Source organism: Dromiciops gliroides, chromosome 5, assembly GCF_019393635.1.
Source record: "Dromiciops gliroides isolate mDroGli1 chromosome 5, mDroGli1.pri, whole genome shotgun sequence".
Lineage (NCBI taxonomy): Eukaryota > Metazoa > Chordata > Mammalia > Microbiotheria > Microbiotheriidae > Dromiciops > Dromiciops gliroides.
This window is the reverse complement of record NC_057865.1, coordinates 263,992,036-264,010,717: the sequence shown is the minus strand read 5'-3', so window position 1 is coordinate 264,010,717 and position 18,682 is coordinate 263,992,036. Positions and strand designations below refer to the sequence as shown.

The 18,682-nt window shown below is 39.6% G+C and overlaps 1 protein-coding gene across 2 annotated transcripts in view; it reads left to right on the top strand.

The window, feature by feature from the left end:
• C5H12orf50 (chromosome 5 C12orf50 homolog) overlaps positions 1–10,562 on the top strand; it is a 38,297-nt gene extending 27,735 nt beyond the window's left edge. For both annotated transcript variants that reach the window (XM_043964945.1, XM_043964946.1), the window contains 4 exons: positions 312–416; positions 636–839; positions 6,563–6,655; positions 10,527–10,562. In XM_043964945.1, the coding sequence (XP_043820880.1) occupies positions 312–416; positions 636–839; positions 6,563–6,655; positions 10,527–10,552 (428 nt within the window). In that variant the 3' untranslated portion in view covers positions 10,553–10,562. The remainder of the gene's footprint in view (positions 1–311; positions 417–635; positions 840–6,562; positions 6,656–10,526) is intronic.
• Positions 10,563–18,682: the final 8,120 nt, after the last annotated feature.

Below are 18,682 nucleotides of genomic sequence, written 5' to 3'. Positions count from 1 at the left end.
ATGAGATTTGGAATATACTTTGTTTCCTTTTACTATAATTCACACATTGCTTTTGTAAAGTTTTTTTATTGCTGAAGAATGTAATTTGCTGAAAATTGTTTTACTATTCACTGCTTCCAAAATAGATTTCTGAGTACTTCAAAGAGCTCCCTTTGTTCTAGAAAACATCAGAATAGAAATAGTGTAGTTATCAATTCTTTTCCTCAACTCACTGAAGTGCAGATATATAATTATCACCTATAGTAATATTTAAATGAAATCATCTCTTTAAAAAAGCAACAACTTTAAAATAAACTCTTCTCTTCTTCAAGTGAATGATGCTCAGTCAGCGAGGAAACCTAACTTTAAAGGGGTGAAAAAAAAGAAATGGATATATGAGGAACCAAAGAACCCCCCAGGCACAGGGACAAGAAAAGGTAAAGTATTAAAATTGGTTTATTACTACTGAGAAAAGAGATTTTTTTAAAAAAAAAGGAAATAAAACAACCCCACTAGGATATCCTTCCAGAAAAACACAAAGGATCATGTTTTTTCTTTAGACCCAATTGTAGCTCCTTAATGAGACTTTGTTTTTATAACTTACCCTTCGGATAGATATGTTTTGTATCCATTTGATTTCTGCTTTCCCTCCACAGCAGCACAGGCTCCAAACCCCAAAAATAAAATGAGCTACCAACGAAATGATAAAAACAGGAACGCAGAGAATGCATCCTATGTTCATGTTCAGAGAGAAACTGTAAGGAGTGTTTCATTGAACTCACCAGCCCGCGGCAGGTCAGCAAATGGGACTTATAACAAAGTCAATGTTAACAAGGAACCCAAACTCAATCTCTGTCCAGGTGAGGCTCTTTAATTGACCTGATTGACGGTGACTAGCATTTTAAGATCCCTTTAGCTTGATTGCGATCGTCATTGTTATCTGGTGCCTTCTTGTTTTGCAAGCATATCACCAATCTCATTCCATAAGTGGGAAAAAGTCTCATTTCTGTCACAAGGATCTGAAGTTTGTCCACCTGGATGAATGCCAAAAGAATGCAGCCAACACTTAGGATATGGTTAAGAAAACCTGGAGCAGGTTCTTGGTCTCTACTGGCTACAGAAATCAATTTCTTAAAATTAATTGAAAATAGAAATATGTTTAATGTGATTGTACATATATAACCTATATCACATTGCTGGCTGTCTTGGGGAGGGGGGAAGGAGTGGAGGGGGGGAAAAAATTTGAACCTAGAAATCTTATAAGAACAAATGTTGAAAACTATCTCTAGATGTAACTAGAAAATAGTAAAATACTTTTATGATTAAAAAAGTAATTGAAAATAAACACACCCCTCTTCTGTTAGGTCCCAGTTTTCATAGTTATACTCTTTCTTGTATAGTTATGCTCTTTCTCCCTCACTGTCTTCTAATGCCCAATATAACCCTGAGAAAACCCAGCCCCGAAATGTTATCAATATCTCCTTGGCTTTGGTCATTAAGTTCTAGAGTTCCAGTGGTTTCCTTTCATGGCAATAAGAGTTGCAGAAGGGGGGCAGCTAGGTGGCTCAGTGGATAAAGCACCAGTCCTGGATTCAGGAGGACCTGAGTTCAAATCCGGCCTCAGACACTTGACACTTACTAGCTGTGTGACCCTGGGCAAGTCACTTAACCCCCATTGCCCTGCAAAACAAAAACAAAAACAAAAACAAAAACAAAAAAGAGTTGCAGAAGGGCCTCAAAAAACAGATCCCATCTAAAGCATGTTGAGAATTAGTACAGTAAATTTTCCTTATGAAATGGTTCTTGCGGCCAAATTGGTTCAGATTATGTTTCATTTCAGACAGGGAAATTAACAGAGACAGACTATAGGGGCATCTCCATATGTCTCATGTCACTTATAGAAGCTTTGACATTGCATACCCTGGAGTCCTACTTCAAAGACTATTTTCCCCCTGCTCTATTTCACCCTCATGGATTGTTTGTAAGTGGCTGACATTTTCTTGCTCTAGTAACATGCAGTGCAATTATCACTCTCAGTCCAGTGGCTTGGCTCTTTGGCAGGCCTTTGTGATTACTTTCTGAAAGGGTTAGTTTGAGGGTTAACTGCAATCTTTTTGACAATGTCTCGTCTCTTGTACCATGCACAGATGGCTAGCTATCGCATGTTGCATGTAAATAATTTGATCATGTAATAAGAGAAAATCATTGTACTGTGTCAGCAAGGCAAGGCCTTGGTGAAGGCAAAGTCAGCCTTTTTCTCCTTTCTCTTGATGAATTTTGCCCTTTTGAAGACTGGGTTACAATTCCCTGAACTTAACAAAATGTCACTCAAGTCTATTAAATTTCATATTAGGTTTACTCCTGCTGTGAGACGGGTTGGTTCAATTCTGATTATTGGATACTCTTGAAATTGTTAAGATAGCCTGAGATGTCATCTCTTTCATTGAAGGGTTTGTTCATATTCTTTAAGTATATGGGGAGGCGGGGTACCAATGTATCACTTAGGTCGTTCTCCACTCTTGATACCTGCCAAATTCACTTCCTTTTCTGGTAGTGCAGATTTTCATTAATATCTTTCGACTTCTTATGTGCAAGTCATCCTTGGTAATAATGCTCATTTCTTGCCCTTTGAGTTACTTATAATTTTTTTGAGTTACTTATAATTTTAATTCTTCGAAAATGCATGCTTATAGAGCTCTGTTCTATCAGTGACTAGTGAATGAAAAAAATCCTATAATTATTAAGCACTTGTTGTATGGCAGCCCCAGTGCTTAAGCGCTATGGATGCAAATACAAGCAAGCCAAATAATCCCTGCCTTCAATAAGTTTCCATTCTAATGGAAGAGATGTGGCTAGGGAGAGTATTTTGGATAGGGAATAATTAATGTATGGGAGAGATTGTAGATTTCATTTTGCTCATTTATGAAGCTATCAATTTTCATTTATAAATGGTCAGACTTACTTTCTCCCCCATTTTATGGAAGCCAAATGACACATCCTATCATTGCAGGTTGACTTTGGCTTACATTTAGCTTGAATTCAAAATGTCTGGTACACTGCCTTCACTTCTAAAATGCTCATTACTATAGCTCTCAGGTGTCCCTTTGTCCAGGTATATAAATTGGACTTTCCCATTGGTCAGTGGCGAGATCTGTGGCAAAATATTCAAGATCAGACTTAGCTTACCTACCATGCCTGCTTCCTTTTTTTTCTTCTTTTCCCCCTCCCTCAACCCCATCTCACGTAAGTGATTCCATTCTTTATTCTAGAAGTATTGTGGGAGGCAGCTAAGTGGTGCAGTGGATAAAGCACCGGCCTTGGAGTCAGGAGGACCTGAGTTCAAATCCGGCCTCAGACACTTGACACTTACTAGCTATGTGACCCTGGGCAAGTCACTTAACCCTCATTGCCCCACAAAAAAAGGAAGTATTGTGGCAGACAAAAAATGTCACAGACGGTAGATGGGTTACCATTTTTTTTTCCTGCAAAGCTATTTCATCCATTTTTTCATTGCTACCCACTTCTCTTTTTGTCCTCCTTACCTCTAGTGCTATATTTTCAAGTTTTACTTTCCATCATTTAAATAACCAAAGTATCAGGCTTGATACAGTAGACAGGGAAGCAGGGCCTCCAACCTAGGATGAGGGAACAGATGGCATAGTGAGGGCTTGGGTGGGGAGAGAGTAGATTAGTGACTGGGATTGGGGTCAGTACTTCTGGGTTTCCTTCCCCCTCCTGGGCAGATCAGTTGTCATGGCCAGAAGGAAGGAAAGTATGGCAACTGATTAAAAATGACTTTATCTCCCTCAATCACTCCTGGAGGGACAAGGGGAAGGGGAGCAGAGCCACTGGCAGACGGAGGTGAGTGGGAGGCAGAGGTGTGCAACCTGGGGTTGTTAACTGTTCATTATGAGCATTGAGGCCTCAGAAATAGGCAAATGTTACAAATTGGCTCATTGTTTTGTTGATTGTCTAGATGTAAGAAGGCGATCAATAAAATGTTAATAATGCAAATTAAACTTAGAAATGTGTCCTGGATACATTTTGGGGGAGGGGAAGCTGATTGTTAAATATTTACTAGTATACCTTGAGTGTGTGGAGTGATAATCAATAGAGGATCATGGGGAAGAACAGTGTTTACCCAAAGGTAGCTGAAACTGCGGAATGAAGACTTAGGGTTTAGTCAGAATTTGGGTCAGAATTGTACAATGAAATCATTTCCTTGCTCCATTTCTGTTACCATTTCCAATTTTTTTTTTGCATCGTCTGCTTTGCTTTAATACTTTATCACAGCCATTGTCCCTTCTCTCTCCTCTTTGGGTATTCACTACTTGTTTCCATATCTGTCACTGCCTATTATTTGTCTCTAGACTGTCCTTGCTCAGTAGATTTATAATGCTTGCCATCATGCCTGGCATATTTTCATCTTCTAGTACACTGCTGATATAACCATTTGTACTCAGTATATGATTTCAGCCAACTCTTAATTTCTTGTATCCCATTTTCTTCCAATGGCTCTTCTGTTTCGCTGTATTTAACTTTATGTGCCCATGAAACCTCAGCAGCATCTTTCTTTTATCCTCAGCATGCTTTCTCTACTTCTCCTGAGACACTGATATAACACAAAAGCTTTTGTACATTAAGCACAGTTTGGATTTAAAAACCTAGCATTCAAAGCCCCATCACAAAGCTGCTGTCTTACACCTTGCTTTCTGGACTTATTTCACATTGCTCCCTTTCACATCCTCGATCTTCCTGTCAAATCGGAGTAAGAGGTGCTCTCTGAGTTATGACTGCCTTCTCTTACTTCCTGACTGTGAAATTCAGGAGAGCCATTCCCCCATGGCTAGAACTTAACCCCTCCTGGCATCTTCCTGGCCAGTATTCTTCCTTTCCTTCAAAGCTCAGTTTAGGTACCTCTTCCTCCATAAAGCCTCCCCTGATCCCCTCAGCTGAAATTTTCTTTCCTTCACCAATTTCTCTTGAATCTTCATCCCTCTCAGAAGATTTATCAGTTCTTTGAAGGCAGGACTTGTGTAATAGATTATCAACAGCATTTAGCATAATGCCTTGAAAACAGTAGGTGCATAATAAATACTTTAGTGCATTGAATTCAGCATTAGCATTCCATTACAAGAGATGTGTTCTTTGACTAGAGAGATTTTTGTTGAGGTAGCTGCTGAAGAAATAACAAAACAAGGTTTTTTGTATGAATGTGGTAATATAATTGGTTGGTCCAATATTTTCTCATGTACGAAACTGGAAGCACTGCTACTGCCTTCCTTAAATTAGGAATTAGTGAATGCCTGCTATGAGAGGCACTGTGGTACAGTGGCTAGGGAGCTGTCTTTGGTGTTGAGGACTGGGATTCAAGTCTGCCTCTGATACACATTAGCTCTGTGATCCCAGACAAATCATTGAATTTCTCAGTGGTCCAGGCAATTTTTTTTTCTTTTGGTGAGGCAGTTGGGGTTAAGTGACTAGCCCAGGGTCACACAGCTTGTAAGTGTCAAGTGTCTGAGGCTGGATTTGAATTCAGGTTCTCCTGAATCCAGGACTGATACTTAATCCACTGTGCCATCTAGCTGCCCCTAGTCCAGGCAGTTCTTGAAGACCACTTTGTACAACAACAGATGATCATCAAGTTAGCAGAGAGAATTCCCTAATCAGGAGTTCCTTAGACCAGTGAAATCACAGCTCTAATCTAAAACTCAATGGTAGGTATGTCTGGCATTATAGTTTGTTGTCCCCAAACTATACAGGTTTATAAACTATAATGCACAGCATGTTTGACTTAAAAAAGATTATTCTAATTTTGTTGGAGGGATAAGAGATATACAGTCTAACTTATCAGTCAATGAAACCATTTCCATTAGTTACCAATCCAATCCAACAGGCACTAAATAAGTACCGGCCATTCAGGGAATACTGTGCAAGGATATGAGGATATGAAGACAAAACCAACAAATCTAGCTGTTCTGTCCATAAGAACTTACAAAGCTGGCGTCATCACTTTACAGGATGGATATATGAAGAGCTAAGCAACAGTGAAACAAGTTTAACACAGGATAAAATGTGGGATTATGTGCCCCATGAATGGTGAAAGCAATAAGTATTGTGGTTACTAAAGAACCATTGGAATGGTGGGGGGGAGACCTTGGGAAAGAGGTTAGCATTAAACTGGAGCTTGGAGGTTTTTCTGGATTTGCAAAAATGGAAAGAACAGGACTCCATAGAAGCTTAGCCAATCAGATCAATAGGATGTTTTGATCTCATCTGACAGGAAGTACTTATTCCTGTTACAATCATATTCCTGTTACAGTCTCAACATATACTAGATCAGATTGTTATTCTGGGACTGGGCAGCTGGTAAAGACACTAGTTCTGGGATCCACCAACTTGAATGACCTTGATGAACGACTCCTGGTGCTTTGCTAGCGGTAAAATGAGTATTTGAATGAATCTCTCCACAGGGATGTGGTGTTCAGTATTGATAGCATCCTTGCAACTCTTTGGGATATCTGTGGGAAATAATTATGTTTCTATAAAATGTGTGATTGATTTCCTCGTTGTTTTCCTTTAGACAAATATACCTCAACATCCTATAATGCTTCAACATGGAGAAAAAGAATTCCTTTTTCAAAAACGTACTCAAAAACTGAAAAGATATATTCAGGTAACTACTGATTTTGAAATTTTAGGGTAAACAATAAGTATTGAATTTAAACATCAAAAACAGTTTGGGATACTGGGAAAAAGTGAACCATGAATCTTGAAATTGGTCTTCATTCATTCACTCACTTCTGAGAGACTAAGGGGCTTTGTCTACCATGTAGGGGTCCATGAGGTCAAAACCATTTTCATAAGAATACTGAGATGTTTTCATTTTGAATGCAGTAAATATCAATAGATACATAAACATATACACAAAAGCTCTTGGAGAATCCTCAATAATTTTTAAGAGTATAAAGCCACCCTAAGACCAAAATGTTTGAAAAGTGCCGGTGTATTGTAAAGATTTTGTCCATTTTCTTATAGGATCACTTCTTGCTCATTTAATTATTCTTAGGCATGACTGAAAACTATTTTGATATTTTTCTTCTCTATAAGATGTATGGGGATTTCAGTGACTTTTACAATTGCTTAAGATGTAGTATTCTTCCATTGTCATTGATAAAATGGCGTTTTGTGATTGTACATATAAAGTCTAATTTGGAGGGGGCCCTAACCGTATTCAAAGTCCCATTGATAAAGAATTATAAAGAATTCCAATAGATACAGATTAGCTGTGGACCTCTCAGTCCACACTCCCTATCACTCTGGGGACAGTCTTAGTAATCACCGGGAACTCTCTTGGATGTGAATTTTCCATTGAATATCTTGAAGAAAGCTGCTATGATTCTCTACTTTCATTTCCTTCTTATTGCCTAAACTTGATCTGGGACACTATTGGAGAAGTGTTTTCATTCTCTCTCAGCGACTTTGAATCTTTCCAAGCTAGTCCTACTTGGGTGGGAGCTGAGTTGAATCAAGAGCTCAGAACCCATATTTTAGCTTGTAATCCTTGTTACCCTGAGCCTTCAGAACATTCTCAGAAAATCACTAGGGCAAGTTCAGGATGAAGATCTTCCCCTTGATGCATAGCAACTGATGTTCCCTTGAGCTCAGTTGATCAAGAATTACCCTCCTGAGACACTAGACACTCCTAGAATGACTTTGGTATCCTGGTTGCAGGCAGGGGAACTGTAAAAAGTTAAGAACTTTTCAGGCCATTTGGCCTGACCCATTTTCTGAACCAGACTCCCTTCCCCAGCTTCCCCAACAAGAGCTCATTAAGTGTCTGCCTGAAGACTTCTAGTGGCAGAGAACTCGCTACTTCTCAAGGCAGCCCCTTTTTTTGTGACATGAAGCTAAGTTTTCATTCTGTGCCTTCATGAAGCCTTGAAGGGGCCCAGCTACCTAGGCTCTGACCTTCAAGCTTCAGGGAAGTAGTAGTTGGTAGTATTTCTATTATTCTTTCTCTCCTTTGCCTTTCCTTTTGTCTTTTCCCTTTCTTCCCATAAACACAACTCACACATGGACACACACTTCAGAGTACTCATAAATCCATGGCATCTTAAGAGATGAAAGGGACCTTAGAGGTCCATCCCCAGTCCAATCCCTTCTCCCATCCTTCCTCCATAACACCATGCCCCACCTCCAACAATACCCAACAAAAACCAAACAAATAAAAATCCTTCTCAGCAATGCTAGGCTAAAGGTGCATAGATTTCATGCCCTGCCCTGAGGGTCACACATTCAAATTTAGCTTTCCCTTCCGGCTCAGAGGATCTAGGAGCCAGGCCTGCCTGTGATGTTAGAGGCCCATGAAGTTTCTTTACTCACTTAAAGTAAACAATAAATAATTATTTAAAATATTTATTTTTGCTGCAAATTCAGAGCTTCGTGTGTATGAGTTAGCTCCCCAAACTGAATGAGGGTCTTGTGGATGCAGCTTTAATCTTAGTAATGATGGTAGTAGTGGGGCATTGATTATTTGTGGAGCTAAGGTAGGTGACAGTAGAAATAATGATCCTCTTTAATACTAGTTCCACCATATATTGATAGATCTAGCCCCTGTTTCATAAAGCCCAGTGCCTTGGACCCATGATAGGTCTTTTAGTAAATGTTTGTTGAGTGAATGGGTGTTATTATTATTACCCTGGAATTTGTTACTTGGGAATTATTATTGATGCCTATGTAATAGTCAAATCATAAGCTAAATAGAAGGCTTTCATTATAAGGTTGCCTGTCACTGTAAGTTCACTGAAACCTTTGGAGTAGAGGTCCAGGTTGGCATAGTAGATAGTGAGCTGGTCTTAAAGCCAGGGAGGCCTGGGGTCATGACCCACCTCTGGCACAACTGGCTTCCTAGTGACTCTTGGAAAGTCTTCACCTCTCAGTGCCCAGTGCAACTCTCTAAGGTTCAAAATTGCAGAATGGGTCTTCATCTGTATTGTTAGAGCGAGGTTCTTCACTGAGAGTTCCCTAAACCAATAAAATAACATTATGGTAGAGAGAGAGTGAAGAAAAAGAGAGGGAGGGAGACAAACAGGGAGAGAGAGATGGAGAAAGATAAAGTGAGAGAGACAAGAGACAGAAAAAGGTAGAGAGGTAGATAGAGACACAAAGCGAGAGAATAAGACAGATGGAAGGAAAGAGAGGTGAGATGAGAGAGACAGGAAGAGAGAGGGGCAAAGACAGAAAGGAGGTGGAAAGGAAGGAAAGGGGGGGGGAGAGAGAGAGAGAGAGAGAGAGAGAGAGAGAGAGAGAGAGAGAGAGAGAGAATATAAATTGGAGAAAAAAAATAATTTAAAGAAAAAAATATTAAGACTGGGTCTCCCAGTGCACTCTCTACTCACAGAACTGGCCACACTCTGATAGTTACAGGAGCTTTTACCTGACCTGGGTCAGTTCACCCCTCCTCAGGCAACCTGGTAGCACCACATTCCTGGGGGTTCCCTGTACCAATTAACCATTTAGTGTGAACACCTGATGGTTTAACTCACTGCAGCTTAGGAGTCCTGAGCTCAAGAGATCCACCGTCAGCCTCTTGCATAGCAGAGATGATAGGTGAGAACCTCCATGCCTGGTTAGGGAAGAGAATTTGGGCAGAGCCCCAAATCTTCCATGAGTGGAAGGAGAAAGCAGGGAGTAGCTGCCCTGGAGTTGGCTCTCCTTAAATAGCCAAGGCTCTCACGCACTTCCTCCCTTTCCAACTTCTGGCATGTGCCTGTTGATGCCAGAGTTAACCAATAATGACTGGGCATCAGAAGCTATTACTCTTTCCTCCTATCCACCTGTCTTAGGCTTCCAAAGTGAGCAAGATGGACAGATGTTAAGGAGGGATGGAGGGAGGGAGGGAGGGAAAGAACCCAACCTGCTACAGACATTCCCTCAAACTTGGGGCAGCTGGAGTTTACCAACAAGAGAAGTTACACGAGAAAGACCTGTCCAATGGTAGGAGAAAGTAGATACGAGGAAAAGTGGATTTTCTTCACTGTTCACTTGTAGTGTGTTTCTTCTGCTGGGGCTGAAGCTGGTGGGAATTGAGGTATGGAGAGACCAGTGTCAGAACAAATAATAGGACTTCTTGTGTGCCCCACCGTGTGATGTTAACATGTGGTCTTTCTACTTTTATCCGACCCAGCACCAAAGTCCCCCAAGAATCTGAAGGAAGTGTGTAGTTAGTTTAGAGGGCATTTAACTGATTTTTAGACTAAACTAAGTTGGCTTTCAGGTAGTGTTACCTTTAGAGTTAAGAAGTGAAAAAAATAATAGAAAGGATAGAAACCCAATCTCTACTAGAAGGGCTGAATGGAGGTTGAATGACCAGCTATGGGGATGGGAGAGAAGAAATACTTAGACATTGGTTGAATTACATGATCTTCAGGATGCCTTCTGAGCCTGAGATTCAGTGATCTTAAACTTGGAGCCCCAAAGAATATTAAAATGCTTAAGAAAAGCTATTGGAAGAAGTAATTTTTCTGTATATATTTTATTATTAGAGCCAAGAAGAAATGGAAGCAAGTAAAACAGGAGGTTGAGAGAAGAAAAGGAGAAAAGAGAAAAGTGCTGGACATCCTATGATTTACAATCAAAAATGATAAAAATGCAAATTCAAAGAATGAGATATTCAAGTACTTCATACTATATACTGGATAGCCAAAGATGATAAAATGCAAATTCTGAAAATAAGATGCAGGAAGTACATTGTACTGTTTCAAAAATGATAAAAATGCAAATTACAAACAGATAAGCTGCATGTGTATTTATACAGGTCTGGAATTAATTCAATGCATTTGTCATGAACGTTTAATAAAATTCAGAAGTTTGACAATTAAAGTCATTCTTTAATTGTAAACCAAGTTATATTGACCACAGATTGAAGGGTAAAATTGTGTCTTTGATCTGTGTTACCAAAATTTTCCTTATGAAAAACCCTCTCCTTTTCTTTATCTAGATTTCAAAATTGGGCCCTCAGAGATGACATCTGATGAAGTTAAAAACTAATTGAATGAAGGTCTCAGGGCTACAGTTTGGCTGTGATGGGTTATTTCAGAGGAATTCCAATGTAAACACCAAACTTTGATGTGTTCTAGACAGAGACAAAGGTTTGTTAAATATACAGGGCAGTTATTGTACAATGTATTGTAGTGGGTGCCCCTGGTGCAGAGCCAATGAGAAATGCCACCTTCAAAACTGAATAGAATTGAGGTGAAAATATTCCATATAATGGAAATGAAAATAGAAGCTATTCAGAATGGGAAACAGGACAAGCCTGAGAAGAAATCTAAGTCTAGGGGAATTAATATTTCTATTTGCATGCATCTCTGGTTACCGGTAGGATATTGTTCAATTTTTATTGGGGGAAATCAGGGTTTTTTAGGTTTTTGGTTTTTTTTACTCTTTTGTAAAGATGTGATTCCAGTTTTGTAGAGGAGACAGGGCCTACCATTTGTGGATTTTAGTGGCTTACTGTCTAAAGCACTCACCAAAGCCTGGGGAGAGAGTCACTTGTTTGAGAAACAGAGGAGAATGGGATTAGAAATTGTGTCAGTGAGACCTGAGTGTGATGAATTAAGCCTGTGAGAGGAAATCAGGTGACAAGCTGTTAACTGGGCAGTTGATAGGATGACATATATTTCCACTTAATAAGCATCTCTGTGCTTCTGTAGCTCTAACTAATATGAAGTAAGAAGTGTTCTGAGACAAAAAAAAGTCATCCTCTAAATGTAGTGCAGCTCCAACATGTATGTTTGCTTGGTGAATGAATTGTACTCTTTAGCCCAGTGCTGAAGAGTAGATGAGGTATGAGAGAGAACCTCTCAGAAAGGCTTGGCCATAATCATTCTGAGTATTTACCTGTATTGTTCCTGCTGAATAAGAGGAAATTGTAATGGTACAAAGCTCTGTTTCTGAGAACCAGTAAACAATGACTCTGAAAACCAATTCTGTCTTTGTGTGTCATTCAGGGAATGAGGCTGATGGGATAAATTGTGAACCAAGAAGCAAGAACCTGAAACCAAAGGCTAAAGAAGATGCGGGGAGCGGGGGGAGGCTGACAAATGAGAAAGGAAAATAACTGAGAATGCCGGGTGGGGGGAATGAAAGAAAATAGAAATAAAGGGGAAAGTAGAACTTCTTAGAAGAACAAGAGTAGTCCAACAAGAACTTTCCCTTAGCTACTGATCTAAAGAACAAATTTCTGGAAAAGGAACTGGGTTTAAATCAAAAGGCCATGGGAGAGGGCCAGCTAGGTGGCGCAGTGGATAAAGCACAGGCCCTGGATTCCAGAGGACCTGAGTTCAAATTTGACCTTAGACCTTTGACACTTACTAGTTGTGGGACCCTGGGCAAGTCACTTAACCCCAATTGCCACACACACACACATACACACACACACACACACATACACACACACACACACACACACAAAGGCCATGGGACACCAGATAGTCTAGCCCTGCAGAATAATCCTGGACATCATTAATCAATCCTGGAAGTATCTTAAAAGTAATTTACACGTGTCAGGTTTTCTGAGGATAATACTACCTCATCCATCTAACACTTTCACATTTTTTTAAGTCATTTGAACCCAGGAAAACCCTAGCAAGACCCCACTCTTCTTCACTAATCCAGGCTCTTTGACCTGAACATCAGGGATAGAGACAGGGGCATTGGGTGGAGAGGGGTTTCTGCTGCAGTCATTCTATCAATCTTCCTTGAACTCATCTGAGTAGGAGCGAGTTTTTTGAATGGGACTTTGAGGCACTTTTCTTCTTCTTTTTTTTTTTTAGTGATTTGTTAAAAACTTAATATGGTGAATAAGTTTTAAACACCTACCCTAGTGCCAATCACTGCAGCAGGTCCTGGGGATACTCAAAGAAAGACTGAAACAACCCCTAATCATAATGAAGCTTACATTAGGCTGAGGGAGACAAGTACATACAATAAATATGTAAGGTTAGTGAACACATGCAGACCTTCAGATGCTGAGTGTCCCAAAAGTCTCAGTTCCGTTTTAAGCACTCACTGCCCTAAGAGGTTTATCAAAGATAAAGGTCATTAAATAAAGGCTATTTGGAAGGGAGGTCATTAGCAGTTGGGGGAGGGGGAAAGAGGTGAGGAAAGGCTTCATTCAGAAGATAGTACTTGAAATGCCTTTTTTTTTTTTTTTTTTTGCTCGGGGCATGAGGATTAAGTGACTTGCCCAGGGTCACACAGCTAGTAAGTGTCAAGTGTCTGGGGTCGGATTTGAACTCAGGGCCTCCTGAATCTAGGGCTGGTGCTTTATCCACTGCACCACCTAGCTGCCCCATTGAAATAAGTCTTGAAGAGAGGGACCCCTCAGAGGGCAGGAGGCAAGGAGGGGAGTATATTCCAAGGAGGAGGGAGGACTGCAAAACTTCCTACCTCTATGTACTTAAATAAATTTCCATGAATAAGGCATGCTAAGCTTTCATCCAAAGCTCCACCTTTCTCTACCAGGTTCTTTGTTTATTCATCCTTCTTCTCTCTTCTGTGGCTATAGCCTAGTAGTCTGGTTCTGCTTTTCTCATTTATTTAAAAAAAATTATAATTGTATTTGATGAAGAGCTTCCTAAAATTCCCATCCTTGTTTCATAAGATAGCACATTATCTTGTAAGGTATCTACTAGCTCTAAATGTATGTGCTTAAACTGGATATAATTTAACAGATGGCTTGTGAGAGTGCTGACTAGGAGTCAGGAAGCCCTGAATTCAAATCCTTTCTCACCTCAATGTGTAACCCTGGGCAATTCGACTTGACCTCTCTCAGTCTCAGTTTCCTCATCTGTAAAATGGGGAGAATAGCACTTACCTCATAGGGTTAACATAGACAAAACATTTTGCAAATTTTAAAGAATTTAAAGTACATAATTAAGTTTAATATTAAACACCAATACACATTAAATTTGTTTTATGACTTTTTCCTTAGTTTCTTGCATAACTCTATCATCTATCTATCTATCATCCATCTATCCATCTATATCTATCTATCTATCTATCTATCTATCTATCTATCTATCTATCTATCTATCTATCTATCTATCTATCTATCTATCCATTAGCCACTTCCCTTAAACTTGACACCAGGATCCCTTATTTCTCTGTTCTTATTGACTTTTCCTCTGGTCATGATTAGTTTGTAATCTTTTCCTTTTGGCTTTGTTTTTCTCTCCTTTTGCATTATTTCATAAAGGCCTTTCTAGATTTCCTTCTATTCCACACCGTTGTTTGTCTTGATAACATTATTGCATACCATTCTATCAATGTACCTCCATTTAAATATCCAGTCCCCTATTATTAACCATTTAGGGTGCTCCCAGTTTTTCATTATTACATACAATGCTACCTTGAAAATCTTTGAACAGAGGACTTTTTTGGTTTTCTGGTAGCACACTGAGGGCATATTCCCTATGATGGAGCCATTGGGTAAAAGGCAAATGCTCAAGGCAAAAGATAAAAATGCAAAATTTCCAGGACACAGATATTTTGAATCAAATAATAACAGAAGCAGGCAGCTTATAAAACTAAATACAAATGGAAAAAAACAACATATTAAAGAAATCAGAAGACACATAATATTGTTCATTGAAAAGACAATAATCCCACCTATCAAAATCTGTGGGATACAGTCTAAGTTGTTCTTGGAAACATTTATCTCACTAAATGCCTACATTCTGGGAATAGACTGTATTTGTGATTTCACTGGTATTGAGAAATTCCAAGTGAAACAACTCCCTCTACCAACGCAGGTCAGCACCTTCTCTGTAATTGATAGTTAGATACCTAGAAGCACCAAGAGGTTCAGTGACTTGCCAGGGGCCAAACACCCAGGATGTGTCAAGAGACTGGATTTAGATCCAGGTTTTCTGGCTTTGAGGCCATATCTGTAGACAATATATTACAGCTACCTAACCAATTATTCACACTAATGAGGGGGGAAAATAGAGAAAATGAACAAACTAAATTTATTCCTAAAGGCACTAGGAAAGGATAATGCCAATAGTCCAAAGGGAAGTTGAAAGAGAATAAAGTTAAAAGAAATAAATGGAATGGAATGTGCTATTGGGCATGCCCAAAGAGACAGTGATTCAAGAGCCTTGTGAGAAAGCACAGTCTTCCCTAGCATTGAAGTCTTACTTTGATTCTCAAACTGGCCTCCTCTACCTTATGGACTTGGCTGATCAAGAAGGCAGAGAGAAGAGGGAGGAATCTGGAATTACTAAAGCAAATGGAAGGTCACTAGCAAGTGGGTTGTTTGGATGAAGCATGTACAACCATGTTCAGGATATGACACGAGCTGTTAGAATCAGCTTGTGGACAACTCTCTCTCTCTCTCTCTCTCTCTCTCTTTCTCCTCTCCCACCCCTTTTCAGAACATTTCCTCTGAACCTGAAGCTTCCTTAGGGGTTGGGGTGGGGGGCACTTCTTGTATGTTTTGGTTTTTAGCCTAGCAAATGTGATAAAACTGTAGATCTGTCCAATTATTAAACTGTGCTGTTGCTTATATGCAGCTTTGAGGTGGGAGTTAGAAGCATCCTCGGGAAAAGGAGGGAGGGAGAAAGAGACAGACACACAGAGAAACACCCAGAGAAAGTGAGAGAGACACACACACGTAGAAAGAGACAGAGACAGAGAGACAGAGAATTTAAAACTGCTGATTCTGGCACGGTAAGGCTTTTCTCTCTGGAGGCTCAGTGTCAAAGGAGAGAGTTATTGATTTATTACAATCACTTCACAGAGCAGAGACTACATTCACTGCAGTTTCCCAGGGCATCAAATCAAGTCAGGAACGTGGGAAGCTGACAGGCTGGGTGAGTCAGGCATCCATCATTACCTGAACACAGTTTGAAAGGTGACCACTCCTACTGAGGGAAAGAAGGCCAAGGGAGTGGTCAGAGAGAAAGCCACCACCCAAAGGAGGAGTAACCTGGACCACAAAAAGGTGCGTGGAGTCAAATAACTACCTGCTAGTTTCTGCTAGCTCACCAGCCCAGCTACTAGCAAACACTACTGTTATAAAAGTAAAATATGAAAGAACAATTCATAGAAACAGGAATGGCTCTGTGTCTTTATTTTGTTTAATTTCATCCTTGAAACTTAAGTCTTTACCTTGGTCTTGTCACAGGTGTGAAATCTTAAGGCTTCTCTTACCCTCATCAACCATGATCCGCCTTTCTTTTTGATTCATAGATATAGAGGGCAAAGGGGTCAGGTCAATGGGGTAAATAAAGAATTTGAAGTGAAATGGTTGTGTTAGAAGACATGAGGAAGGAGGTTAAAGAAAATGTATATGTAAACGTGAGAAAGATAATTGTCTTGTGGAATTAACTGTTTGTGAATCATAAATGGGAGGAAGGAACCTTTGCATAATCCTCCAGAGGGAAGTGAACAGTGCCTTTAGATGGTGAGTTTAGCTGTGGCTACCCAGAGTGGCTTCAGGTTTTGTTTGAGAATGTGGGGGAGGGAGCAGGGCTGATCAAGTTCATATGTCTGAAATCAAAGGTTAGTGGGAAAACATCATGGGTAGAAATTCAGACCAAGAAGCCTGTGCCAAATCAGGAGGCAAGATATAGCCAGAGCTCAGGAGGCTAACCATTGTCTCAACCTGATCTCTGGAAGCATCAATATTTTTATGCAATTGTTTCTTTGTCTCCACTAACCACTGACCACTGGGAGGCAGAGTCCATCAAGCAAGCCTCCTTCTCACAACCACAGTTCTCTAGGCTGAGGTTTTGTAGAGATGCAACCCAAGATGAGAAAGATGACACTTATAAATAATAGCTATTAATGAATAATATATTAATTAATGAGTGACTAACATAAACTTATTGGTTTGTAAAATGTTTTACCTATATTATCTCATTTGATCCTCACAGCAACCCTGTGAGGTGAGTACTATTATTATACTGGTATTCATAGATGGGCAAACTGAGGCTGAGAGGTTAAATGACTTGTCCAAAGTTATGCAGCTAGTAAGAGTATGAGACAATAGGAAGTTAGGTGGTAGAGCAGATATAGTTTCTGGCTTGGAATCAGGAAGGTCTGAATTGCAATCTAGCTTCAGGCACTTGCTGTGTGACCCTGGGCAAGTCACTTAAATCCTGTTTGCCTCAGTTTCCTCATCTGTAAAATGACCTGGAGAAGGAAATGGTCAACTATTTCAGTATCTTTGCCAAGAAAACTCCAAAAGGTGACAATGACTGAAACAACTGAATAACAATCACAAAAAGTATATGAGACAGTATTTGAAACCAGGGCTTCCTGATGTCATATCCAATGTCATACTGTCTCCTCTAGGAGGCAAGTACCCCTAGGTGTTTAATGTTTGTTGAATTGGGGGAGAAAATTATAAAATTTTCCAACTAGAGATAAATGAAAATTGATGATAATAAATATTAGAGAACAAATTATACATATGTGTATGTATATGTATGCATATATATACATATGTTTATATATCTCTCTGTGTACATATACATATGTGTATATATATGTATATATCTGTATCTGAGTCAGAATTTTAAAATGCCTTTTCCCTACTTTTCTTTTAAAATTGAGATTTAATATTTTATATTTTCCTAGACATGTTGATTTAGCAAGCTTACTTTGATACCAAATCATGATGACATTCTCTTCAGGTATGTAGAGGTTTTGAAGTTTGGTGGATGAGAAAGCACCCACAAAAAGGAAATCACAGGTTATTTGATGCATTGAAGTCAGCAACCGCAGGGATTTCTAAACAGAGACATTGTAACTCTCCATACAGTTAACTGTTTGCTGCATGTAGATACTGTGAGTAATCCCAAACTCATTTCCTCTCAATGCTCAACATACCTCTATTCTTTCTTCTTTAATATTTCCCAGGGATGTTTTATGTCTATGCCTCCTGGAAGATCCCAGTCCCCAAAGGATTAAAGTCAAGAGTCACCCAAAGGACAATGGACAGGTGCATGGTAGTTGTGGGCAAATGGCAGCATTTTATAAGTAAGGAATTTATATGCAGGAACAGCTGCATAAAGGGTGTCATTAGAGCAGTGTGTGACCAGTGTGGGATAGGGGACAGACGGTCTAATAACGTGATGAGAAATGATGGTTAACTGGTGTACACTTCACATACTTTATATCAGATCTAGAGAAATGTACCTGCAGTACATTGGGTGGACCCCTGTGGAAAAGAGTTCCACAGCATGAGAAGGCTTAGACGAGTTGCAAACCATATCATTGGAAAGAGTCTCCATATCAAAAAGATCACAGATCTATTAAAATATTAGATAATTATAGTATAGTGTCCTAGGTTATAGCAATCCATGTTTATGTCTTACCCCTCAACTCCACTCTCTATAAGGGCAGAGGCTTTGAAAGATTTAAATTTTATCCCTCATCCAGTTCCCAGAATCTTGTTCTGCATCTTTGTCTCTGTCTCTGTCTCTTTCTTTCTCTCTCATCCTTTCATTGTATCTCTCCATCTCCTTATCCATCCATCCTTCTGTCGATCTTTTTTCTATCATCCATCCGTGTATCTATGTATCTATGTATCTATCTACCACCTCCCTTGACAGAAGGCAGAGACTTTCATTTTTGCCTTTGTTTTCTTAGTGCAATGCTTTGCACATAGCAGATTAATAGATACTTG